The sequence below is a fragment of the Megascapheus bottae genome, chromosome 7, assembly GCF_031878675.1.
Source record: "Megascapheus bottae isolate mThoBot1 chromosome 7, mThoBot2.hap1, whole genome shotgun sequence".
In the NCBI taxonomy this organism is placed as follows: Eukaryota; Metazoa; Chordata; class Mammalia; order Rodentia; family Geomyidae; genus Megascapheus; species Megascapheus bottae.
Window position 1 is genome coordinate 83168234 of NC_143515.1, and position 27414 is coordinate 83195647.

At 54.6% G+C, this 27414-nt stretch overlaps 1 protein-coding gene across 8 annotated transcripts in view; it reads left to right on the plus strand.

Annotated features, from left to right (window-relative positions):
* The window catches only part of Myt1l (myelin transcription factor 1 like), a 370648-nt gene that overhangs the window by 295406 nt on the left and 47828 nt on the right, over positions 1–27414 (plus strand). For all 8 annotated transcript variants that reach the window (XM_090337527.1, XM_090337528.1, XM_090337526.1 and 5 more), the window contains 5 exons: positions 553–767; positions 8477–8727; positions 10392–10628; positions 12961–13082; positions 13924–13992. In XM_090337527.1, the coding sequence (XP_090193653.1) occupies positions 553–767; positions 8477–8727; positions 10392–10628; positions 12961–13082; positions 13924–13992 (894 nt within the window). The remainder of the gene's footprint in view (positions 1–552; positions 768–8476; positions 8728–10391; positions 10629–12960; positions 13083–13923; positions 13993–27414) is intronic.

Genomic DNA, 27414 nt, shown 5'->3' on the forward strand with positions numbered 1-27414 from the left:
AAGACATTCTAAGTGAAATGTCCAAGAATTCCACTTCCACGCTTACTATCCTCCCGGACGGGAGGCACAAGCAGGACCCCAGGGCAGATTCCCGAGAGCTCCCTCACCGAAAGCCTTCCCCACAAAGCCCCAGGTAACACTTGCTCCTCAGTAGGTAAGAGAGAATAACATGTCATCTGAATTCCTGGTCAAACGGCTTGCCAAGTGCCAGCGTGGTGTCCCCTCCATCCGTACCCTGGGAGGGCATCCTTCTTTCTTGTTGGTTTTAGGGAACCCTCTTCTCCACTCACACAACACCTTGGGCTTTGTCCTCACCACAAAACCCAGTCTGTATGTCAGATTCCTCTTGTCCTCACAGCCCGCTGCAGAGGCAGGGCTGAAGGAGACAGTGCCTGGCTTCACCTCGTGTTCCTCCCGTCCCCAGAGTCACACCGTAGACAGAACTTTCCTGGGTGCCGTGCATTCCGTGAGGTTGCCATGTCAGAGCGTGTGCCCTGCTGCCGGTGCGCCCACGGGAGACCAGCTCTCCTTTGTTGTCTTGTTCCCTTCCAGGCCCATGTGCTTCGTGAAGCAGCTCGAGATTCCCCAGTACGGCTACAGAAACAATGTCCCCACCACCACGCCGCGCTCCAACCTGGCCAAGGAGCTAGAGAAGTACTCGAAGACGTCCTTTGAGTACAACAGCTATGACAACCATTCGTACGGCAAGCGGGCCATAGCTCCCAAGGTGCAAACCAGGGACATATCCCCCAGAGGATGCGATGATGGTAGGAGGTGCACACTCTTCTACACCAGAGATGCGTCGCCATGGTGATGTTGTTGTTGTGTGACCCCTCTCCCCACCCGCCCAGCCCCAGGGGCCGCTCAGCGGGTGTCAGAGGCCTGGCGGGCACAGCACAGCCTGTGTGAGAGAACCCCCACTCCACAAATGGCAAGGGCGGGCAGGGCTGCGGCTACGGGGAGAATATTGTCCACAGAGCATACTCCAGATCATGGAGGTAGAAGAGGAAGCTGTGGGCTCCCTCTGTGGAGAGGGTAGGTGAGAGACTGCTGCTCTTGAGGTACCAGGAGGGTGTCAGGACAAGTGTCAGAGGAGGACCCAGGACAAGTAACAGGGAGGGTGTCAGGACAAGTGTCAGGGAGGACCCAGGACAAGTACTTGGGAAGGTGGCAGGACAAGTGTCAGGAAGGACCCAGGACAAGTAACAGGGAGGGTGTCAGGACAAGTGTCAGGACAAGTACCAGGGAGGGTGTCAGGACAAAGTGCCAGGACAAGTACCAGGGAGGGTGCCAGGACAAGTACCAGGGAAGACCCAGGACAAGTAACAGGGAGGGTGTCAGGACAAGTACCAGGGAGGACCCAGGACAAGTACCAGGGAAGGTGTCAGGACAAGTACCAGGGAGGACCCAGGACAAGTAACAGGGAGGGTGCCAGGACAAGTAACAGGGAGGACCCAGGACAAGTACCAGGGAAGGTGTCAGGACAAGTACCAGGGAAGACCCAGGACAAGTACCAGGGACAATCCAGGACAAGTACCAGAGAAGGTGCCAGGACAAGTACCAGAGAAGGTGCCAGGACAAGTACCAGGGAGGACCCAGGACAAGTACCAGGGAAGGTGCCAGGACAAGTGCCAGGGAGGACCCAGGACAAGTACCAGGGAGGGTACCAGGACAAGTACCAGGGAAGACCCAGGACAAGTACCAGGGACAATCCAGGACAAGTACCAGGGAAGGTGCCAGGACAAGTGCCAGGGAGGACCCAGGACAAGTACCTGGGAGGACCCAGGACAAGTACCAGGGAGGACCCAGGACAAGTACCTGGGAAGGTGACAGGACAAGTGCCAGGGAGGACCCAGGACAAGTAGTACCTAGGAAGGTGTCAGGACAAGTGTCAGGGAGGACCCAGGACAAGTACCTGGGAGGGTGTCAGGACAAGGGCCAGGGAGGACCCAGGACAAGTACCTGGGAGGGTGTCAGGACAAGTGCCAGGGAGGACCCAGGACAAGTACCAGGGAGGGTGCCAGGACAAGTACCAGGGAGGACCTAGGACAAGTACTAGGGAAGGTGTCAGGACAAGTACCAGGAAGGACCCAGGACAAGTACTGGGAGGACCTAGGACAAGTACCCAGGAGGACCCAGGACTAGTGCCCAGGAGGACCCAGGACAAGTACCAGGGAGGACCCAGGACAAGTACTAGGGAGGGTGTCAGGACAAGTACCAGGGAAGGTACCAGGACAAGTACCAGGAAGGACCCAGGACAAGTACTAGGGAGGACCCAGGACAAGTACCCAGGAGGCCCCAGGACTAGTGCCCAGGAGGACCCAGGACAAGTACCAGGGAGGACCCAGGACAAGTACTAGGGAGGGTGTCAGGACAAGTACCCAGGAGGACCAATTTTGTTCTGGGGAAATCTGCATTCCAATGATGCTCTCTGTTCTGGATTCCCTGGTTTGAGTCATGGCAGTGGATGGTTTTTTCTGCATTCCTGTGCCTCTCGTTAATTCCCGGTGCAGCGGTCTTTCTAGAAAGATCCCCCAGCTGACTGACAAGCTGCCTCAGCTGGTGACCTCCACCTGGCCAGACTCTTTGCCAGGCCAGGGCCTGTGTCCAGGCCCCTTCTCTGTCCCCAGGACTACCTCACAGGTAGACTGCAGGAAGGACAGCTTCTGCAGGCCCTGAGGGCCCTAGCCATGCTGACCTCCTAGCACTGATGCCACAAATGGCAATAGTCTGAAGGTCATTTAAAAGTCACCGCGGGGCGTTCCAGCAGAGGGAAGGTGTTAGCTGTGAAAGATCGAGAGCTCCCCTCTGAAAAGGGTATTGCATCAAAGTCACAGACCCACAGGAAAAAATATTTAAATGGAATGTTTGTAGCATCTGGAACGTTTTTTTCAATTCAATAGAAGTTGCTGCATATCTTTCTTAGCTATGTTTTGTCTTACAATGATAAGAATCTGTATGGTGAGTAAAATTTAATAATTCTTTGAAATATCATGTTGATTATCCTAGCGTGTCAACCTATTAATATTCAGAAACAGATACAAGTAGGGGAAAGGAGCGGCTGTGGGGTATAATCGAAATATTTTGTTGTTTATTTGGTAATAATTACTTGCCAATTTCAGGTCTTGCTATAGTTGCATTCCTTCAATTGCAAGAGAAGGATCAAAAAGAAATTGCATTTCTATAATTGAGGATTCTGTTAGTATACTGTCCGATTCATTGATGTCCTTCCATTACCTCTTCCGCTGGCTGCTCATTCCAGTGTCTGATGTCTTTAGCCTCACCGCTGTGGCTGATCTCTAGGCTTAGCATAAAAGGGGATTCAGGCTGGGAGCGTGACCCAGCGGCACACTGCTTGCCTAGCATGCATGAAGACCTGGGTTACATTCCTGGGCACTGCATACAAATTTTTTTAAAAAGCCAGAAGTGCTGCTGTGGCTCAAGTGGTAGAGCTCTAGCCTTGAGAAAGCTCAAGGACAGTGCTCAGGCCCTGAGTTCAAGCCCCCAGACTGGAAAAAAAACAAAACAAAAAACCAGGGGAGGGTTGCTTCTGGGTGAAGCCTTTGCCAAAGGAGAGGATGTGGGGCTTGTGGGCTTGTGGGCTGGAGGGGAGTCTGGATACTGGGCACTGGAATGGATCTTCTCGCCAGGGGCTGGGCGGAGGCCGACAGTGATGAGGCAGTGCGGAGAGGCTCAGCCCACTGCGAAGAGGGAAACACCCATGCCAGGCTGCCTGTGCCGACTCTCGCTCGCTCTTCCCGCAAGGCTTCGGCCCTGGAAACAGGCTGCACCATGTCCACACGGATCCGCCATTGCTAACATGCAACTAGACCAAGAACTCCTCTGCCTGGGATCGCAAGACCAAGAGGGAGGAGGGGCTGTGCTCCCCCAGCTGGCCCAGAAAACCAATTCACACCACTCTCTTACTCCATTCTGCTTGTGCGGCAGATGTAGAGGTCTAGGAGGGCTGCTGAGAGCTCGAGGGCAGGGCAAAGCTTGGCCCAGGGTGCTGTTCCTGGGCATAGGCTGGTCATGGCAAAACTTCTGTATCCCCTTCAAGCCTTCCTTCCGTGCAGGAAAAATGGCCCCTGTTCCCTGGAGAAACCGGAAGGTTGCACCGTTCTCAGAGATACAGGCAGATCACAGAGACACAGAATGGAGTAGAAAAGAAGTGGGGTGTGGTGGGGTATGCCTCCTCAAGCCCGGGGATCATCTCCTGCACAGTCTCCTCCATGATCATCACACCCTCCTAGCCAGCCGCCTTCCCACACGCCGCCGAGGCGTCCAGTGTCTGCCTGCATGCCAGTCCGTCTGGCCTCTCCTGGCAGAAGGAATCAGAAGCCCTGACATGCACAGAGACGACAAACCACACTGGAGCAGCAGCAGTCCTCTGCTGGAGGATGGACATGGAAGGCTGCAGCCGTGGCATGTGGGTTAGGGGTTAATGAGGACAACGGGGGGAATGCTGAAGCTGGAGGGAGAGCAGGCCCCGCTGCAAGGCTGGCCAGGAGGCAGCTCGCCTCACCTGCACACCGTGGAGTGGGAACACCTCTGTGGAAATCAGACGCAGACAGGTGTGACAGACAAGGCCTCCAGAGGCCCCACTTCCACTCGCCTGTCCTGGGGTGAGCCAGGATGGCTAGTAAGCAAGCACCAAGGCCAGTGGCTAAACAAGAGCACAAGGCCTTGAGCTAAAGGCACAAAAAGATAGACAGCAGAGAGATATAAATAATAGATAGATGATAGCTAGACAGATAGATGATAGACAGACAGACAGAGGATAGATAGATGATAGATAAATAGACAATCCTAGGAACTAGCCACTCCAGAGGAACAGATAGGAGGCTCATAGTTCAAAGCCAATAGGACAAACCTAACAAGATTCTGCCTCAAAAGCAAGGCAGACATGTTGGTGTGTGCCTACAATTCTACCTACTTGGCAGACATGTTGGTGTGTGCCTACAATTCTACCTACTTGGCAGACATGTTGGTGTGTGCCTACAATTCTACCTACTTGGCAGACATGTTGGTGTGTGCCTACAATTCTACCTACTTGGGAGCAAATGAGCAAAATGAAGCCCCAAGCACAAGATCCACTCTGAAAAACAAACTGAGAAGCTGTGTTTGGCTCAAATGGTAAGGTACTTGCAAACCCCTGAGTTCAAAGCCAAGTAGTACTAAGAAAAAAAAATGGCTTTATCATTTTAGATAGTTGAAGAAAAATAAGAAAAAAGAAAGAGAACATCTCTGGATATGTGGAAAGGATGGATGTTAAACCTGCATGCTCACACTCCGTGGTCCAGGGCCTCCGCCCCACTCACCTGCAGCCTCAGCTGGACAGCAGCGGGGCTTCGTGGCCTTGACCCACCACCTCCGACGTCCACCTGGGGCTCTTTCCAGGCAAAGCTGCGGGACTGGTCTAAGCCAGCTCTGCTCCCCGGCCTGGGCTGCCCCTGGAGAAGATGGAGGGCTCTGCCCCTGTGACCCGCCTGCACCTACCCTGGGATCCTCACTTAGGACATGGCTTCCTCTAGGTTTCTGGCTTGGGCCTTTGACCACCAAAGCCCTCCTTCCCCCCCCCTCCCCGCCGCCCCGCCGAAGGCTCCTCCCCTGCCCTTTGCCAACACCCACTGTGGAGACCCACGACAGCAGTCTCTACAGCCCACAGGTAGCTCCATATCCCAGCCGACCCCAGGTCATTTCATCATCGACATGGTTTGCTTTTAGTAGACAGATATGACCAGCCACAGCTGCAATCAGAAGGCACAGACTGAGAGTTGGGCTCAAGGTCAGCCTGGTAAAAAGTTAGCAAAACTCCACTTCCATGTATAAGCTGGATTCAGTGGTTGACACCTGTGCTCCAGCACCTTGGGCCTCTGTAGGTAGGGGTAATGGGCTGAGGCCAGGAGAGAGAAAAAAATAAAAAGGCTGGAGATGTAGCTCAAGTGGTAGAGCATCCACCCAGCAAAAGCAAGATGCTCTGAGTTCAAACCCCAGTGCTAACAATTTTTTAAAGGAAGATAAAAATCCCCTATGTATTCTCTAATTTTCTTGTTGTGTGTGTGCATGTGCATGCGTGTGCATGCGTGTGAGGGCGTGTGTGTGTATGTGTGTGTGTGTGAGTGATCTCCAGGACTGGGCACTGTCACTGAGCTTAGTTTTTCCTCCTCAAATACAGTGCACTATCACAGCTCTACTTCTGGCTTTTTGGTGGTTAACTGGAGATAAGAGTCTCACAGACGTCCCTGCTTGGCTGGCTTTGAACAGTGATCCTCAGGCCTCAGCCTGCTGGGTAGCTCAGATTACAGTTAAGCTCCACCCAGTGCCTGCTTATTCTTAATCCTGGCGTGCGATTTAATGGTGGAGCATAGAGCACCGCACGGCACAGGCAGAGGACCCCAGCTCAGGCTGGGTGGTGTTGAGGGGTGGCCCGCGTGCTGCCATGTGTCCACTGACAGCTCCCTACAGGCCAGGCCTCTCTTGGAGTCTGGGTCAGAGCCTGGCCCAGGGCTGTGCAGGACTCCCCTACTCCTTGTGCTCCACATTCAATTCTATGGCTTCCACAAGGGTTTCCGGCGTGGATGGTGAGGAGAGGCACCTGGGCACCGCCTCCCCGCTTGGGCGTGCCCAGCATGCTGCAGAAGCAAGGCTGTTGACAGGCGGTTCTGAGCACTTCGCAGCTCGGGGGAGGGGGCCCTGACCTTCCTGAGAGCAGTGTCCTGCTTCAGTGTCGTTACTTGGGTATGACATGGCCAGCTCTCACCCAGGGCTGTTTGTCACCAGCTGGACAGGGTAAACAGCTTCTAACCTCTTCTTAACCTCCTAAGGGTGCAGCCTTGAGTCCACACTCAGGGGCCAGCAATGACTTGGTTATGTTGTTCTTTTGTCTTGCCAGCGGGGTTTTGGACCCACGCCCCACATGGCTCCTTCAGCCTGTGGGGCTGGACGAGTGGTTGGCTGAGGTTTGGGTTTCTTCCTCCTTCCGGGAGGAGAGCACTGCAGTCAACTGCCGGACACAAGCTGCCAGGGCTAGAGTGAAGCATAACCACAGCAGGCTCCATGGGGGCTGTGACCTCTGCAGGCCATGGTGTCCCCAGCCAGGGCTTCTTGCCTCAGAACTGTCCAGTGAGGGCTGGGAAGCCTGGGCACGGCTGTGACCCAGCCAAGCACTCCGTTCCATCCAGAGCCACTCACCTGGAGGGAGGCTGGGACACTTGGGGTGTGTCAGGACTCAGAAGACAGGCTTCCTGAGGTCTCCCCACATCAGGGTCACCTCTAGGTTACTCTGCAGAATGAGTTCAGGCAGTGATGGTGATAGATAGTGCTAAGGATTCAACCCAGTGAAACATCTAATCAGACTTTCCTTTTTTTTTTTTTTCCAGTCCTGGGCTTGAGCTCAGGGCCTGAGCACTGTCCTTGGACTTCCTCAAGGCTGGAGCTCTACCACTTGAACCTCAGCACCACTTCCAGCTTTTTTTTTTTCTATGTATGTGGTACCGAGGAATCGAACCCCGGGCTTCATGCATGCTAGGCAAGCACTTGAACCACTAGGCCAAACTCCCGGCCCCTCCTTTTTTCTTTTCCTAAAAGAAAAACAATTCTAAAAAAACAATTAAGCAGCGCTAATAAGTAATGCTTGCACCAGGTGTGGCTCCCACCTGTCATCCCAGCTCCTCAGGAGGCTGAGATCTGAGGAGCAAGGTTCAAAGCCAGCCCCGGCACTAAAGGACCTGAGACTCTATCTCCAAATAATCTCTAGAAAATGCAAAGTGGGGCTTAGCTCAAGGGTAGGGTGGTAGCCTTGAGCTGAAGAGCTCAGGGACAGCGCCCAGGCCGAGTTCAAGCCCCATAGCCCACAAAGACAATACTAATACTAATAACCAGCCTTGCTTCTGCCCTTGCTGGCTGTGAGGTGTTACGCACCCTTGAAGAGGTGGACCCTGCAGGCAGGGGTGAGGCACAGGGTGAGAGATGTTGGGATCTGGTTGCTCTGCAAGGTCATCCAGAAGCCCCCTTCCATGTCTGCAGTGACCTGCAGGGCCCTGGGAGACGTCAGGCCACCAGCTCAGGGCCCTGGGACACGAGGGTCACCCCCCAGGGCCCTGGGAGACGCCAGGCCACCAGCTCAGGGCCCTGGGACACCAGGGTCACCCCCCAGGGCCCTGGGAGACGCCAGGCCACCAGCCCAGGACCTGGGGGTGCCGGGTCACCCGCTCAGGGACCACTGAACCCCGCTGGTCTTTGAGGAGAGGGGGGTCACAGCGTGGAGGTCACGGCGTGGGGGGGGCATGGCGTGGGGGTCATGGTGTGGGGATCACGGCGTGGGGGGGGCACGACGTGGGGGTCAGGGCGTGGGGTCACGGCGTGGGGTCATGGCGTGGGGGTCACGGCATGGGGGTCACGGCGTGGGGGCCGCGGCGGTCTGCGCGGGGCCTGGCACCGACCCTGAGTCCCGCTGTCCGTCTTTGTCCTGCAGCCAAGCGGTACTGCAAGAACGCCAGCCCCAGCAGCAGCACCACCAGCAGCTACGCGCCCAGCAGCAGCAGCAACCTGAGCTGCGGCGGCGGCAGCAGCGCCAGCAGCACGTGCAGCAAGAGCAGCTTCGACTACACGCACGACATGGAGGCGGCGCACATGGCGGCCACCGCCATCCTCAACCTGTCCACGCGCTGCCGCGAGATGCCGCAGAACCTGTCCACCAAGCCACAGGACCTGTGCGCCGCGCGGGTACGCCGGGCCGGCCAGCCCCGCCCACACGCCCAGGCCCCGCCCACGCGGCTGAGCCCCGCCCACACACCCAGGACCCGCCCACACACCCAGGCCCCGCAATGCGACCGAGCCCCGCCCACACGCCCAGGCCCCGCCAACGCGGCTGAGCCCCGCCCACACACCCAGGACCCGCCCACACACCCCGGCCCCGCCCACACACCCAGGCCCCGCAATGCGACCGAGCCCCGCCCACACGCCCAGGCCCGCCCACACACCCCGGCCCGGCCCACACGCCCCGGCCCCGCCCATGCAGCTGAGCCCCGCCCACACGCCCAGGCCCGCCCACACATCCAGGCCCCGCCCACACGCCCAGGCCTGCCCACACGCCCCGGCCCGCCCACACACCCCGGCCCCGCCCACACGCCCAGGCCCCCGCTCACGGGACCGAGCCCCGCCCACCCGGCCAGACCCACCCACACAGCCAGGCTCTGCCCTGCGGCAGGCCCCGCCCACACGGATGAATCAAACCCGGGCCTTCGTGTATGCTAGGCAAGCACTTTAACCACTAGGCCAAACTCCCGGCCCTGTTTTCTCTGTTTTACTCTCTCGACATTACTCTAAGACAGAGGCTAACCCCAGCACCCTCATTTCCAAAGCTTGAAACCAGGACTGCATTTTGACTGGGTTCACACAGACTGGTCCTGTGGAGTGCATCCATGGGCCAGCCCTGACGGGAGACTTCCCAGCCACATGCCCCTCTGAGGATGCCATCTCAGCTCTGCAGCTCTGAGGTGTTGGACTGTGGAGAATATGGGGACCAGAGGGTTCTCTGGGCTCACGGTGTTTCACCTGCCCGTGTCTTCTGCCCACTCTCAGGAGCTCTGACCCTTTAGAGAACCACTGCGCTCAGGGCCTGTGGGCCTTCCGGGCGTTGGCCTTGCTCCTCTCATAGTGGAAATTTCGTCCACACCAGAGTGGAAGTGTTAGCCTCTCCCTGCCCTTCCAGTTCTCCTTTGTGTTGTTCACTTATTTGATTTGTGATGCTCAGGGTGGAACCCAGGCTGCTTCTAAGCTCGCCCTCAGCTTCTCCTCTGGCTCTTGAGCTGTCATCAGTGAAACTAGAGGGAAACTTGAAGCAGATGCGTATTTATGCATGCATGTATCCTCCATGAGCACAAACATCGGCTGTCTATCCTGTTCATGTGTGCACCTGGACACACAGGCGTAGGCTTCCTTGCACATGTTTGCACGTGTGTGGTATGCCGTGTAGGCATATTCACATGTGCAGCCTCACATAGACTTTCACAGGTGCATTTTGTGAGCACCTCAATATGCAAATGCACATCCATAAACACGTGCGCAGACAACACATGCACACGCACTCGATGGTACAGATACTTGGACTAGAATAAAGCCAAATCTCAGCCCTGGCCAGGCTGGGGGCAGAGAGAAGTCTGGAAGGTACAAAGGTGCGGGGAGGGAGAAAAGATGGTGGAGAAGGAATAGACCGAGAGACGGATCGCTAGCTCTTCCCACGAGCTCTGCGAGGTCGCGGGACAGCCTTGTGCCGGCTGGTTAGCCCGGAAGTGGACTGAGCCAGCAGTGAGGAGTGTCCCACGTCTTCCAGGGGCCCGAACGCCGCGGGGGCCAGGGCAATGGGTCACAGGTCTCTCTGCCAACAGAACCCTGACATGGAGGTGGATGAGAATGGCACCCTGGACCTCAGCATGAACAAGCAGAGGCCGAGGGACAGCTGTTGCCCTGTGCTGACGCCCCTGGAGCCCATGTCTCCCCAGCAGCAGGCAGTGATGAGCAACCGGTGTTTCCCGCTGAGCGAGGGTGACTGCTGGGACCTGCCGGTGGACTACACCAAGATGAAACCCCGGCGGGTAGACGAGGACGACCCCAAAGAGATCACCGTACGTCCTCCCTCCACATCCCCCACGGACGTCCTCTGTCCACCTGCCCCCCCCCCGCCTCCCTGCCCCCCTGCCTCCCCTGCCCCATCCCCCTGCCCCCTGCCTCCCCTGCCCCCCCAGCCCCCTGTCTCCCCTGCCCCCTGCTCCCCCTGCCCCCCCCCCGGCCCCCTGTCTCCCCTGCCCCCTACTCCCCCTGCCCCCTGCCTCCCCTGCCTCCCCTGTCCCCTACCCCCCTGCCCTCCCTGCCCCCCTACCCCCTTGCCTCCCCTGCTCCCTGCTCCCCCTGCCCCCCTGCCTCCCTGCCCCCCTGCCCCACTGCGCCTCTGCCCCCTGCCTCCCCTGCCCCCCTGCCCCCCTGCTCCTCTGCCCCTCTGCCCCTCCTGCCCCCCTGCCCCCATCCCCCCTGACCCCCGACCCCTTGCCCCCTGCCCCCCTGCCTCCCTGCCCCTCCTGCCCCCCTGCCCCCTCCCCCTGCCCCTCTGCCTCCCCTGCCTCCCCTGCCCCCCTGCTCCTCTGCCCCTCCTGCCCCCCTGCCCCATCCCCCCTGACCCCTGACCCCTTGCCCCCTGCCTTCCCTGCCTCCCCTGCTCCTCCTGCCCCCATGCCCCCCTCCCCTGCCCCTCTGCCTCCCCTGCCCCCCTGCCCCACTGCGCCTCTGCCCCCTGCCTTCCCTGCCTCCCCTGCTCCTCTGCCCCTCTGCCCCTCCTGCCCCCCTGCCCCCATCCCCCCTGATCCCTGACCCCTTGCCCCCTGCCCCCCTGCCTCCCTGCCCCTCCTGCCCCCCTGCCCCCCTCCCCCTGCCCCTCTGCCTCCCCTGCCTCCCCTGCCTCTCCTGCCCCCCTGCCTCCCCTGCTGCATGCTCACGGGAGGTCCCAAGAGGAGCCCCAGTCCCAGGAGAAGCAAGCTCCCTCTCTAAACACAACCTTTCAGTGGCCGAGGAAAGACGTGTGACTAAGATCGTTTTCAGTGAAACAGGCTGCTGACTCCTGCAGACTTTTATTATCTAGGAAAATGTATGAGGTTCGTTCTCAAAGAAAACTTTTCTTGGCAAGCAGAGCATTATGTAAGCCTTAGCCAGTGGCATGTACAGGTGTGGTGGATCCCACCTGCTGGGATCCGGGAGGGGAAGCTCATGCAAGAGAACCCGGCAGAAACAGATTCCGCCTAAAGAGGAAGAGAAAGCTGGGTACTGGCGAGGCCGAACGAGGGGCCTTTTGCTCTCAACTGACATTTTCTACTCAAGGCTGTCACTCTACTAATTCAGACACAGCTTCCACTTCCAGCTTTTTTTTTTTTTTTGATAGTTAATTGAAGCTAAGAATCTTATGGACTTTTCTGCTCAGACCAACTTTGGTTTTCCATCCTCAGATCTCAGTCTCCTGTGTAGCTAGGATTACAGGTGTGAGCCACCAGCACCCAGAAAATAATGACATCTTTATTCACTGGGGGGGGGGGGGGAAGCAGAGAATAATGAATGGAATGGGAGACAGCCATGAAATGCATTGTGTCTTAGAGGAGCAGAAAGCAGAACAAGAAACATTTGCTGTAGGAAGTAATTGGGGGGATGGGAGAGTGGTACCTGCCCGTAAGCCTGCAATCTTTCTTCTTGAAGTCCTTTTAACTAGTCAGAAATGTCCAAAGAGAGACAGAGACAGAGACAGAGACTCAAATCGGAATGGTGGGCCCAATTCCCTAAAAGAGCATGATAGTGAAAGCTCCTGGATTTCTTTTAATTAGCATTTAGCCCTCGTTGAAGTACAGCTTTGCCCAGGAGTATTTAGCAAACACATGTGCTGCACACTGACTTCTGTAGGAATTTCTAGGTTACCGCAGTGGACCTGCCACTTGCCGGTCCTAGCTACAAATGAAAACGCTGCCCAGAAGCCATGAAGCTGCAGCGTCTGCAGTCCCTTCCACTGCCGTGAGAAGCCAAGGCAAAGCGCCAGCGGTGGACAGAAGCGGAGCTCACCCACACACTCGTAGGTGCGGAGTGGAGCCTGCCGCGTGTACGCAGTAAAGCTGCCCCCCAGGACAGCAGCACGCCACGGTGCCCCTGGACACCGCGCCCTCCGGGACACGGTGCCCCTGGACACGGAACAGCAGCGGCCAGCCTGGAGGGGTCTCTCTGGCTGCCACGCACGCCCTCCCCAAGTCCAGGGCGGGCAGCTGGCAGGTCACCGAGGCCCATTCACGTGGAGCAAGGATGGTCCTTCGGCTGGAGTTTCCAAGCGGGCCCTGACGGATGCGCCCATCAGGAGAGGCGGCCGAGGCCAGCACGCGGCCTCTGAGCTGCTTCCAGGTTTGACTCTGAAGCTGTGTTTTTTCTCTGCAGCCGGAAGACTTGGACCCGTTTCAGGAGGCTCTGGAAGAAAGGAGGTATCCCGGGGAGGTGACCATCCCCAGCCCTAAGCCCAAGTACCCTCAGTGCAAGGAGAGCAAGAAGGATCTGATAACGTAAGCAGGCGCGGGCAGAGCGCGGTGTCTCCTTAGCTCCCCTTTCCTTTAGCTTCATTTTAAAGCTGGACCTGGGCGTGCCCTGGGGCCTTCCAGGCACACTGGCGCTGCTCCAGCATCCTGGACCTTGGACGGGGGGAGCGGAGGTCTCCTGCAGCCAGGCTCCATGCCCTGTGCCCTGCTCCCCTGCCTCTGTTTGCCCCCCGCCCAGCCTCTGCCCCCCCCCCCCAGCCCCTGTTCAGTCCCTTCCTCAGGTGCCTAATCCCCATGCAGACATTGCAGCTAAACTGGAAACAATGAAGCTTTTTGAGAAAGTTTTTAAAAAAGAAGAAGAAGGAAAGAAAGCCTACTATTTGGCTGTTGTTAGTTTTGCTCGTGGCAGATGTCCAACTCCAGGGTGTGACGGGAGGGTCGTGTGCCTGGCAGTCACTCTCACACAGAACGAGTCACTTCTCTTTTTTCATGGTAGATTCTGTCTTTTCATTTTATTGTTTTCAGCTTACCTCAACAATGCTCTCAAATTAAAAATGTGGACTTCGGTGTCAACACTCTAAGTGCTGTATGTTGGTCTTCAAAAGCATGCAGATCTGGGTGTTTGTTGTATAACCTTTTTCAATCCTAAACGGTCTAGATTTACAAACATCTTTTTAAATGTTTCAGCCAAAGACCACATTTTTAAACAGCAGTGGTTTCTTAAACTTTATACCTGGACATTAGACCCAACATTCATATACGGCACTTGCTCGCGGGTCTGGGTTGCACGTTTGAACTCCGCCTGCGTGGTACTTGTCCGGGATGTCTGACCAGGTTCACTCACAGCCCCTCCTGGCCTGTCTTACAGTCTGTCTGGCTGCCCACTCGCGGACAAGAGCATTCGAAGCATGTTGGCCACCAGCTCACAAGAACTCAAGTAAGCCTTCCTGACCCTTGTTCACTCTTGAGAAAAAAGTCACGTGTTGTTGAAAAGGAACAGTGCCTTGGAAAGAGCGCTCGTAACAGTGGTGTGACAGCATGCAGGACAGGGCCTCAAGTTTACATGCTCTTCCAGAGAAATGCACCCCGCCGTCCCCCTCACCTCCATCCATCCATCCATCTATCCATCCATCTGTCCATCTGTCCATCTATCCACCCTGCCTTGTGCCCTCCCATCCACCCATCTGTCCATCCATCCACTCATCTGTCCATCAATGTATCCATCCTACCTTCCCCCTCACATCCGTCCATCCTTCCATCCATCCATTCATCCACCCCCCCACCCTGCCTTCTCCCCTCACATACATACATACATACATCTTTCCATCCATCATCCATCCATCCATCCATCCACTCATCTATCCATCAATGTATCCATCCATCCATCATCCATCCATTCATCCACCCCCCACCCTGCCTTCTCCCCTCACATACATACATACATCTTTCCATCCATCCATCCATCCATCCATCCATCCATCCACGCATCTATCCATCAATGTATCCATCCTTCCATCCATCCATCCATTCATCCACCCCCCACCCTGCCTTCTCCCCTCACATACATACATACATCTTTCCATCCATCCATCCATCCATCCATCCATCCATCCATCAATGTATCCATCCATCCATCCATCCATCCATCCATCCATCCACGCATCTATCCATCAATGTATCCATCCTTCCATCCATCCATCCATTCATCCACCCCCACCCTGCCTTCTCCCCTCACATACATACATACATCTTTCCATCCATCCATCCATCCATCCATCCATCCATCAATCCATCCATCCATCAATGTATCCATCCATCCATCCATCCATCCATCCATCATCCATCCACTGCGCCTTCTTCCCTCACACCCATCCAGCCGCCCTGCCTTCTCCTCTCATATCCACCACACCTTGCTCCCTGACATCTATATCACATCCTTCTGTCTGGAACTTTCTAAAGCATAGGTATTTGTATAAATCTACAAGAAAAGTTTTGCGATTGCCCAAACCTTTAAGAAATGAACATTTTTTAACTGAAATTAAGCTTTTAAGAGTCAGATGTGGCTATAATCATTCAAGATGTGAACACTTAAATAACACTGAGGGTAAAAACAATCTCCACCGTGATGATGACTTCCTTCAAATCCACCGTGGTCTTAGTCACTAACACTGCTCAGGGAAGCGGTGCTCTAGCTCACAGGTCTATGTAGCCTTGGGTATCAGCTATACCCTTCTCTCTCTCTCTCTCTCTCTCTCTCTCTCTCTCTCTCTCTCTCTCTCTCTCTCTCTCTCTCTCCCTCCCTCCCTCCCTCCCTCCCTCCCTCCCTCCCTCTCCCTCTCCCTCTCCCTCTCCCTCTCCCTCTCCCTCTCTCCCTCCCTCCCTCCCTCTCTCCCTCCCTCCCTCTCTCTCTCCCTCCCTCCCTCCCTCTCTCCTTCCCTCTCTCTCTCCCTCCCCCCTCCCTCCTTCCCCCCTCTCTCTTTCTCTCTCTCCCTTACTCTCTCCCTCTCTCCCATACACTCACACACACCCCATATACACACACTCCACACACACCATACACTCACACATATTCACACTCCTTTCCGATAGTTGCCCCTCCTTCTCTTCTGTGCCTTTAGCATGTAAGTGTAAATCCAGAAAACGATAGCCCACCCTGCACCGCCAGGCTGGGCTTCCCTGTGCTGTGCGTCTGAACCTCATGGAGCCCAGGCAGGCTTTGGAAGGAGCTAGCAGGAGTTTCAGAAATGACATTAAGCTCTTCACTCTAGTTAGAACTTCAGGCATGGGGAAGGGACCAGGGCAGGACTGGCAGCCCCACGGCAAGATGAGAACCAAGGGTCTCTGCAGTGACCCAGCTTCCCCGTCTGTGCTATCATGCCTGTGTCAGATTGTTCAGATGTCATTGCTGTGGAAGTCTCGGGACCTCTGCAAGGAGCCCAGACACTGCTTTCAAACCCGTACCTGATGCCTCTCCACCCCAGTCCCATGCCCATCAGTCAGAGTGCAGGGCTCTACTCACACCCTTCCTTTCTTCCAGGAGCCCTGTCCAGGGCCCTAGCGCCATAGATCACCTGCTCATGTTCAGGGACTTTCTGAGCTAGCCCTCCCACCTCCGGCTCTCGGCATGGTCTCCACGGATCCCAGCAGCTGGAGAGCCTCTCTTACTTGGCAGTCTAGTGTGATCCAGAGCAGTGCCAGCGCACAGATAGCTATAGAATGCCAAGTGACAGCCTTGGCAAAATCAACTTTGGTGTGCCTTGTTCGGGCATCTTCTTGTCACAGCTTCAGCCCACCTTCCCCTCAAAATCACAACGTGACTAATTGCACTTGGTTCTGGGACAGCGTCAGAGCGTGGCAGCATTCCTCTGACCTCCTTGATGAGGACTGCCTTACAAAGGTCTGACATATCTCCACTCCAACAGGCCAACTATAAACAAGAAAATGGCCTGCTGGCCCTTCTCCCATGCAGTGCTGCTTCAGGTCGCTTACGGTCTCAACACCCCGAGAGCAGAGCATGTCCCTGGCCGTGTAGTTTCCAGGGGTTTTCTCCCTTAGCCTGGGGCTTGGAATCCGTGAGGATCGATTCCAGCAGACCTGCTGCTGCTCCAGCGCCTGCCCTCCTTCTTGTCTTGGCTTGGGAGACGCTGCACCTGTACCCCATCAATGTCCTCCGGGGCAGGTGGCTCATGTCTTCCCCTCCTCCTAGCCGGGTGACTGTCATCCAGAGGGTCGATGGCTTTGCCTGCTTGGATCTTTTTAAGCACATGCATTTCTACACATGTCCTTGAAAGTAAGTCCCATTTTGCTCGACCCTTGCTGGAAAATCTACCCTTGACTAATGGTCAGAAATTCTCTTTCTGTTCATGGATCTTCAAAACTAAGGACTTCCCTGTAATGTTTCCTATCAAGAGACGAATGTCTAATGGCCTCTGCCTGACAACGTGTCTTTCTAAACCGAGAAGCCTCAGGTCATCCAGTTGTTTCCCTTTGGCTTTTGAACGGAGGAGCTCCATTCGTGGCATCTTGAGGCGGGAACGTTGTGTTGTGTGTGTCTGTCCCAGGCAGTGTCGCCTCGCCTGGCCCTCTACCGCGGATGCAGCTTTCCTTAGAAAAGTGGGCCCACACACCTTCTCAGGGCGTCATCAATCACACTCCATCGGTCGACCTGTGGTCACTTCTTACTGCTGCCTCTTGCCTGAGAGAGGAAAGTCGCCATTCACTACATAAGGCAATGACATCTACTGACTCCTATCAGGAAATAGGTCCCAGTTACCTCAGAATGCTCTCTGCTGTGTTTCTGCTAACACATGGAATTTTCTGGACATTTCCTTCTTGTTGTTTCCAACATTGAATCTGTATAGGTGTCCATTAGTGAGTCATGCTTGACCCCGGACCAGATAAATTTTACCAGATAGAATGAAGGCCGAAAGCACACAGACTTCCTGAGGGAAGATTGGTGATAGTTCTAAAAGAAATCAATAATTCTGTGTCTACGTGTATACAATGTGTAAACTAAAAATGTGTTCAATTGGTCTGCATCCATGAGCCTGATCCAAGCCCTGAGAACATCAATCTCTTCCATCCTGGGCCCTTTATCCATCTGGGGTTCTTCTCTGTCCACCTTGGAGGAGGCCAAGGGAGGGAGGACAGGCTCGGCAGAGCCCAGCAGGGCAGACACACAGTCCGTGGTGGTGCTTCCCGCCAGCCTTCCAGGAGGCCTGGCCATGCCAGGAGGCCACCAGACGAAAGGCAAGCAAAGAACAAGCTGTAAATATAAGCTTCCAGGGAGAACGCTGCCAAGTGTGAGCTCCGTTTGAGAACAGGAGCTCCCTCCTCTTTTTTGTTTTCTTTTGTGTCAGTTGTGGGACTTGAACTCTGGGCCTGGGCACTGAGCTCTTCAGCTCAAGGCTGCCTCCCCACCCTTGGGCCACAGCCCGCCTTCTGGTGTTCTGGTGGTTAAATGTAGGTAAGAGTCTCTCAGACTTTCATTCCCAGGCTGGCTTTGCACCACGATCCTAAGATCTTGGCCTTCTCCTGAGTAGTTAGGATGACAGGCATTAGCCACCATGCCCAGCTCCTTCCTCCCTTGGATTTGGCTAAGGTCCTCTGAAGAAAGCTTGAGGAAGGTCTGCTGGTGCAGGCCCAGGCCTGGGCAGGGTTCTCCTCCAGCTCCACCCAGCCAGTGGGGGCATTCGCTGCCCCAGAAACCCATCTGATTTCAGATAGTGGCAGCTCTTAACAGCGGGGCCCAAACTAGATGCCATTTGCACTGAGGTGGGAAGAATTCGACATCTTCTTGGGGTCTTCCTCCCAGGGTTCCCAGTGTCATGACCACTGAGGGAAGGACTTTAGGCAAGGATTAGACTTGCCTCCGCGCTTGGCCTTTGGTTTCATCATCGTCATGGCCCCTCTGTACCCCTAGTCTCTCGTGGATTCTGTAGCGTCTCTTAACTACTTTTAACTTAGGCATTCGGGATTTTACTTATGCATAACATTAAAACAACTGGTTACATTTATTTTAAGATGCAAATCAAAGAAATAAAAATTTGAACTTGAGCCAACATAAAAAAGCTAGCTGATGCTAGACCATGCTGGGTCTCTGAGTTCAGCCACAACTCTCAGGCAGCTACAGGGCAATATTGTCTAACAGGGTGCCACGGTTAGCAAGAAGGCCCTTATGAATCATCCACCTCTCTGCCGTCTTCCACCACCTTGGTTTATGGCTATAAATCCACTGAACTTTGTGGAAAACAACTGCCCTCAACTGGGTTTTGTTTCAGTAAAGCAGGGTCTCCTCCATGGAGGAGGATGAGGGCCTCAGACCCAGCCTCTTACGTAGAAAAGTCAGCATGGCCCCACTTGCAAGCACTTACTCCCACCACCAACACCCTCAGTGGGGCTGGGAAAATCACTGTGTCAGCAGCCAGGGTCCCCTGCAGCCCTGCCCACCCTGAGGTTCAGCTTCTGCCAGTGCCTTTCCTCAGCTCAAAGCCCCTGCTTGCCCTGGAATACACAGGCGGCTGGGCACCACATTGGCTGTGCTTCTGCTCAGGCTCCAGTCTTGTGGGATAGGCTTCTGGAGACTTGGGTCCATTTCAAGGGCATGGAGCTGAGCTGGGGCGGGAAGTGCACAGTTGATTCCTGTCAGGGACAAACATGAGCTGAGCTGCGTGTGCGCTGGGCTCCCTCTCAAAGTCATCATGCCTGAGGACGGCTGCTTCCCACTGCAGTGTGTGGCTAACTGTGGCCACAGCCACACATGAGCTCACGTGCATGCCAGCCACTGAAGACTGAAGGAGAATATACAGCAGGCCCTGGCTCACTGAGCATCTGTGAAAGAGTCAAAGTAGAAAATTCTCCCTTTCTGTCCCTGTGGTTCCGCCTCTTAGTGCATTCTCCCAGCCTGCACCTCTAAGAGCCATGGCTGGGACATTGGTTGGCCGTCAGAATCCTTGAGACATGAGCTGGTTCACGGTAGATCTCTGACTCTCCCTCTTGATTCTGCTCCTAAGTGACTACTGCAGGCAGTGGAGGCATAGGCTCACACTAATACCATGTCCACAAGAAGCAACCACACACAGGAAAGGCTCCTGCACCATGCCAGCCCTCAAAGAGTTCTGGGACTCCTCCATGGCCCTCCAGAGATCCCACAGCCCTCCAGAGCTCCCACAGCCCTCCAGAGCTCCCACAGCCCTCCAGAGCTCCCCAGAGTCCTCCAGAGCTCCCACAGCCCTCCAGAGCTCCCCAGAGTCCTCCAGAGCTCCCCAGAGTCCTCCAGAGATCCCACAGCCCTCCAGAGCTCCCCAGAGTCCTCCAGAGATCCCACAGCCCTCCAGAGCTCCCCAGAGTCCTCCAGAGATCCCCACAGCCCTCCAGAGCTCCCACAGCTCTCCAGAGCTCCCCAGAGTCCTCCAATGATCCCACAACCCTCCAGAGATCCCACAGCCCTTCAGAGCTCCCCAAAGCCCTCCAGAAATCCCACAGCCCTCCAGAGATCTCCAAAGCCCTCCAGAGATCCCGCAGCTCTCCAGAGCTCCCCAGAGTCCTCCAGAGGTCCCACAGCCCTCCAGAGATCCCACAGCCCTCCAGAGCTCCCCAGAGTCCTCCAGAGATCCCACAGCCCTCCAGAGATCCCACAGACCTCCAGAGCTCCCCAGAGTCCTCCAGAGGTCCCACAGCCCTCCAGAGATCCCACAGCCCTCCAGAGATCCCACAGAACTCCAGAGCTCCCCAGAGTCCTCCAGAGCTCCCACAGCCCTCCAGAGCTCCCCAGAGTCCTCCAGAGATCCCACAGCCCTCCAGAGATCCCACAGACCTCCAGAGCTCCCCAGAGTCCTCCAGAGGTCCCACAGCCCTCCAGAGATCCCACAGCCCTCCAGAGCTCCCACAGCCCTCCAGAGCTCCCCAGAGTCCTCCAGAGCTCCCACAGCCCTCCAGAGCTTCCCAGAGTCCTCCAGAGCTCCCACAGCCCTCCAGAGCTCCCCAGAGTCCTCCAGAGCTCCCACAGCCCTCCAGAGCTCCCCAGAGTCCTCCAGAGCTCCCACAGCCCTCCAGAGCTCCCCAGAGTCCTCCAGAGCTCCCACAGCCCTCCAGAGCTTCCCAGAGTCCTCCAGAGCTCCCCAGAGTCCTCCAGAGCTCCCACAGCCCTCCAGAGCTTCCCAGAGTCCTCCAGAGCTCCCACAGCCCTCCAGAGCTTCCCAGAGTCCTCCAGAGCTTCCCAGAGTCCTCCAAAGCTCCCACAGCCCTCCAGAGCTCCCACAGCCCTCCAGAGCTCCCACAGCCCTCCAGAGCTCCCCAGAGTCCTCCAGAGCTCCCACAGCCCTCCAGAGCTCCCCAGAGTTCTCCAGAGCTCCCACAGCCCTCCAGAGCTTCCCAGAGTCCTCCAGAGATCCCACAGCCCTCCAGAGCTCCCCAGAGTCCTCCAGAGATCCCACAGCCCTCCAGAGCTCCCCAGAGTCCTCCAGAGATCCCACAGCCCTCCAGAGCTTCCCAGAGTCCTCCAGAGATCCCCAGAGTCCTCCAGAGCTCCCACAGCCCTCCAGAGCTCCCCAGAGTCCTCCAGAGCTCCCCAGAGTCCTCCAGAGATCCCACAGCCCTCCAGAGCTTCCCAGAGTCCTCCAGAGCTCCCCAGAGTCCTCCAGAGCTCCCACAGCCTTCCAGAGCTCCCCAGAGTCCTCCAGAGCTCCCACAGCCCTCCAGAGCTCCCCAGAGTCCTCCAGAGCTCCCACAGCCCTCCAGAGCTCCCCAGAGTCCTCCAGAGCTCCCACAGCTCTCCAGAGCTCCCCAGAGTCCTCCAATGATCCCACAACCCTCCAGAGATCCCACAGCCCTTCAGAGCTCCCCAAAGCCCTCCAGAAATCCCACAGCCCTCCAGAGATCTCCAAAGCCCTCCAGAGATCCCGCAGCTCTCCAGAGCTCCCCAGAGTCCTCCAGAGGTCCCACAGCCCTCCAGAGATCCCACAGCCCTCCAGAGCTCCCCAAAGCCCTCAAGATCCCACAGCCCTCCAGAGCTCCCCAAAGCCCTCAAGATCCCACAGACATCCAGAGATCTCCAAAGCCCTCCAGAGCTCCCACGGCCCTCAAGAGATCCCACAGACCTCCAGAAATTCCAGAAACCTGCAGAGATCCCACCACCGTCCAGAGCTCCCCAAAGTCCTCCAGAAGTCCCACAGCCCTCCAGTGATTCCACAGCCTTTCAGAGATCTCATGGCCCTCCGGAGGTCCCACAACCCTGCAGAGATCCCCAAAGTCCTCGAGATCCCACAGCCCTCCAAAGCTCCCCAAAGTCCTCCAGAGCTCCCATAGGTCTTCAGAGCTCCCCAAAGCCCTCCAGAGATCCCCAAAGCCCTCTGCAGACCCCACAGCCCTCCAGAGCTCCCTGAAGTCCTCCAGAGATCCCACAGCCCTCCAGAGATCCCACGGCCCTCCAGAGATCCCACAGTCCTCCAGAGATCCCCAAAGCCCTCGAGATCCCACAGACCTCCAGAGATCCCCACAGCCCTCCAGAGCTCCCACAGGTCTCCAGAGCTCCCTAAAGTCCTCCAGACACCCCACAGCCCTCCAGAGATCCCCAAAGCCCTCCAGAGCTCCCCCAGGTCTCCAGAGCTCCCCAAAGTCCTCCAGAGCTTCCCAAAGCCCTCCAGAAATTCTCCAAAGCCCTCCAGAGATTCCCAAAGCCCTACAGATATCCCACAGCCCTCCAGAGATCCCCACAGCCCTCCAGAGATTCCCCCAAGCCCTATTGAGCTCCCCACATGTGGCAAGGTGCAGCTCAGAATTCCTATGTGGAGATCACGGTCTCCCAGGTTTCATTCAGGCTAGGTGAAATTCCAGATTCAAGTGATCAAGGAAGGTGGGCAGAGAGGGCATGTAGGCACAATAGCCAAGGTGTAGGGCTGTTTCCACAAAGAAATCCCTCCTGCAAGAAGAAAGGAGTGCCTAGGCCTCCAGGCAGAGCACTGAGTTCTCATCTCCCACCTGTGTCCAGTCCGGGAAATGGGCTGACTCCATTGATAGAAGCCAGCAATCGACATTTAGTGGATGATATTGATGCACAGAAATCCCAAAGTGGGCGGCGTATGTGCCTTGTGCATGCATGAACTGAAGAAGGACAGTTCACAAGCCAATGTTTCTAGAGTCTAGCTCTGCCCAGTCCTCACTTCAACTCCAGTACTGCAGAAGAGAAGGAATTCTGAATGGCCTTGCGTTCTCCTTCCTCCTTCATGTCACTGCAGTGAGAACTTTATTCAAGCAACTGAGCTGCTGACTTTGGAAGACAACCCGTCACTCATTTAAGCAGGGAAAGGACACTGCACAGCCCCAGCTCCGGCCGGGGGCGGTGGCGGGGAGGGGGGAGCACTGCTGAGCTCTGCACAGCAGCCCCATCCCAGGCTCTTTCGGCTGTTGTGTGTTGTTTGCATGGTGCATCATTACAATTCGAGTGTGTGCCTTAACATTCACACCCAAGGCCCACCCCACCTCCCTACCTCTAGTCTCAAACTCAGCATAGTTCTGGAAAGGAGCGGATGTATTGGAAGCCCCCAAGCTGACAAAATTCTACATGGAAGCAGAACCATGAAAAGACCCCTAGGGACATCACAGCCTAACTAAAAGTTCATCATGCATTCACTTTGGAAGCATCTAGTCAGAACCTCGATGAAGATTTTTCCCCCGGAGTTCATGCGCACGCATTTAAAGCAGACCAAAAGGGAGCACAGGGGCAGATCCAGAGTCCGGGATGGCAGAGAGGAGCCCGGCCCAGCTGCTGGCATGCAGGGCAGGCAGCTGGGAATGGCTGCGCGGAGGAGGACGGCAGTGGCTGGCCCACCACGAATGGCCATGGCCGATCTGCCTGGCCAGCAAGGCATGAGTGCTGACAGAGAGGAAGGTGACATAAATACTGATGGGATGGCCAGCCTGGAGAGAAAGGACACTGATCCACACCAGACACACACACACAGGTCCACACCAGACACACACACATCCACACCAGACACACACACACAGGTCCACACCAGACCTGTACACACACACACCAGACACATACACATCCACACCAGACACACACACACACCAGACACACATCCACACCAGACACACACACATATACACACCAGACACACACACATCCACACCAGACACACACACACATCCACACCAGACACACACACATCCATACCAGACACACACACACACCAGACACATACACATCCACACCAGACACACACACACACCAGACACACACACATCCACACCAGACACACACACATATACACACCAGACACACATGGGCCTGGGGAAAGGCTTGGTAGTAACCCGGGGTAACCCTGCCTCTTATTTTAAAGTTGATGTTTTAATCTAGGAAGTGCTTCACTAACTTACAGTTCCCCAGAGAAAAATGAATGAAATTGGAAATAAAGGAGATGTTCACTGTGGGAAATTATTGACAAGGATTTTGGAGGACATTTTTTGCCCAGCAATTTCAGAGAGAGAATTATTTTCTTTCGGGCTCCTTCTTGGTCGGGAGGACGGGAAGAGGCGGGGGGCTTTCGTGGGCGAGCAGGCCCAGGAAAGCCTGTCCTCCCAAGGACACCTGCAGATCTCACATCTGTACATTTAACGACTGTCAGATGTGGTCTTCAGCCTGGTCTGTGAGCTCTCGAGAGGAGGCATCCAGAGAAAAACCCGCCGCCTCTGATTTGTTTTCTTTTGCTGTGATTTTACAAAAAGATGTATGCCCCTGTTCTGCTGAATTCCTTCTGATTCCACTTAGGATTATCTGAGTTTTGCTGCTGCTTACATTTTCTCTTTTCATCTTAAATTTGTGAGATGGAGCACCCTGTCTTCCTACAAAGAGAAGTTGCGGGTTTCTGACACATTCATTCATTCTGGGGCATCTAGGCTAATTCCATATCTTGGTTTTTGTGACTAGGGCTGCAGTGAACAGGATCATAGGGCAGCCCTTTGTTTAGCTTAGTTTAGTGTTTGTTTTCTTTTAGAGGAAGCCCCATCCTGTTTTCCAGAGTGGTGGAACAAGCTTACATTCCCACCAACAGTGTAGTAGAGTTCCCTCTCAGCTGACTCATCACCAGCATCTGTTATTGGTAATTTTCTTGATAATGGCCATTCTAACCAGGGTGAGGTGGAATTTCAAAGGTGTTTTGCTTTGCATTTCCTTTTTGGCCAGAGACGCTGAGCATTTTTTCCTGTGTTTATTGACAAGTCTCTGTTTATGTCTTTAGGCCACTTATTAATTGATTGTTTCTTTGAATGTTTCTTTGGCTGTATCCTTCCTTGTGAAGAAACTTTTAAGTCTGATGCAATCCCATTTGTCCAGCCTTCCTTTGATCTGTCGTTTATGGATCCTTACTTAGAAACTTTCCATCTGTATGCAGGACCCCTAGTGCTTCCCTAAATATTCCTATAATCCTTTCCTGGTTTCTGGCCTTCCATTGAGGTCTTCCTGATCCATTTTGAATTGGCGGTGGTGCCAGGTGATATATGAATTTCCAGTTTCAGTTTTCTGCACATGAAGAGCCCATTTTAGCAGCACCATTGATTGAAAGGCTGTCTTCCTCGCAACCTATGTTTTTTCCTTCCTCATCGATGGCTATAGATCTGTGGAATCATTCCTGGGCCTCCTGTACTGTTCCAGTGGTCTCAGGACTATTCTTGTGCCACTACCAAGCTGTTCTTAGTATTATGGTTTTGTAATAGAGATTGAAGTTTGGTATGGTTATTCCTCCAATACTGTTCTTCCTGCTAAGAATTGCTTTTGTTATTCAGGGTCTTTTGTTGTCCCATAGAAAATTTCAGAGTGCTTTCTCTATCTCATTGAAAAATGGGGAATTTTAATGGGTAGCTGAATGGGCATTGAATTTACAAATTGCTTTGAGCAGTATTGCCACTTCGATGATGTTAATTCTGCCTTTTTCTCATGCCTCTCTTTTTTCACTCAAGACTAATGCTCTACTACTTAAGCCACATCTCTACTTCTGGATTTTTAGTGGTTAATTGTAAATAAGTCTCATGAGCTTTTCTGTTTGGGCTGGCTTTGAACTTAGGTCCTCAGATCTCAGCCTCCTGGATAACTAGGATTTCAGGCAGGAACCACTGGCACCTAGCTAGCTTACCTAAGATTTTTAAAATTTTACATCAGAGGATTCCTAAACATGTTTCACATTGATTCGCTCAAATCTAAATGCTCACCTATATCAAGTGTGTGCACATATGGAAATGGCCCAAAGTCTTCCTTGGTGTGTATTTTTCCTCCTTCCTAATAAATACTTGGGAATATCAATTTCCGAATTTGTCCCTGCATCAGAATGGTTTATGTGCCTCTTGGAAGCCTCATTCTCAATATTTTTGTTATGCTATTAGGCCATTGACAATGGTTCTTGTTTATAAGCTGTTCTGTGTCCCATTGCTGTGGTTTGCAGACAAATTTACATTTGACATAAATCTCACAGTTTTAGTGCTTTCAGTATGGTGCACGCATAGCAAATACTATGGAGAATCGCTGCGGGGCTGGGAGAGCAGTCAGCATACACCAGCTCACAGGAGTTAAAGCCAGGGGGGACTTAGCACTAGGTGGACCCACAAAGCTGAGTCCCTGGCTCTCTTCCTGGTCCTGGGGCCAGCTGGCCCCATTGTCTCACAGTGAAACTGAGGCTGCTCCAGGCTGTGAGAGGCTGGCTTCCTCTCACAACTCGGATTTTTCTCTTCCAAGCTTGCTTTGATGCTGAGGAGGCAGTGCAGAGCTGAGGACACCACAGGGGCTGCAGCCTTCCTGCCCACACTTTTGGCCCCCACTTTTTTTTGCCAGTCCTGGGCTTGAGCTCAGGGCCCGAGCACTGCCCTTGAACTTTCTCAAGGCTAGAGCTCTACCACTTGAGCCACAGCACCATTTCTGGCTTTTTTCTATGTATGTTGCTAGGCAAGCACTCTACCACTAGGCCACACTCCCTGCTCCTTGGCCCCCACTTTCAGCTCTTGTTTGAATTACGAAGATGTTATTATGCTACATTAAGTTTTATACCTTTGACTTGGTGGAGTTAATTTTCAAATTCACGACTGATTGGCCTGGTCAAATAGAGGAATGTCCTTCAACCCAGCACAGAGAGAGAATGGCCACTTCTCTGTGCTCTGCTGGCCAAGCCTGGAGACGCCTCCTTATATTATGTAAATTAGTGTCGATATTTTATATATATATATATATATGAACATGAACATGTGTTCAACACATGATACATGTCTCTATATATGTGTCCATAGCTTACAGAAGACGTAATTCCTTACGTGAGCCAGTTTGTTTATCTGGTCCTTGGTTCTGGGCCTGGGCGCTAGCCCTGAGCTCTTTTACTCAAGGCTCATTCTCTACTGTGAGCCACTTCTGCTTTTCTGGTGGTGAATTTTAGGAGATGACAGTGTCTCAGACTTCCACTTCTGGCTGGCTTTGAACTGTGACCCTCAGATCTCAGCCTCCTGAGTAGCTAGGATGACGGGCGAGAGTCACCAGTGCCCGGTGTGAGCAACTTTTAAAATGATGTTTCATTCATGGAACTAATATAAATTCTGAAGAAAAGAAGAAACAGGCATAAGCCCACTTCTCTATGGCTCTGTGGCGTTTTAATCAGCGTATCTATAATGTAGAGCGTGTCTTTCTGCTAAGCATGCAGGTTATGTACTCTCAACAGTAGACGTACAGTATTTCAAGGGCGAGAAGCCTTTGTGGCCTCAAAGAGCAGCAACAAGGCAGGCTCCATGGGAGGCAGTGCAGAGCTGCTCACTCCCCTCCATGGCTGCTCACTCCCCTCCATGGCTGCTCACTCCCCTCCATGGCTGCTCACTCCCCTCCATG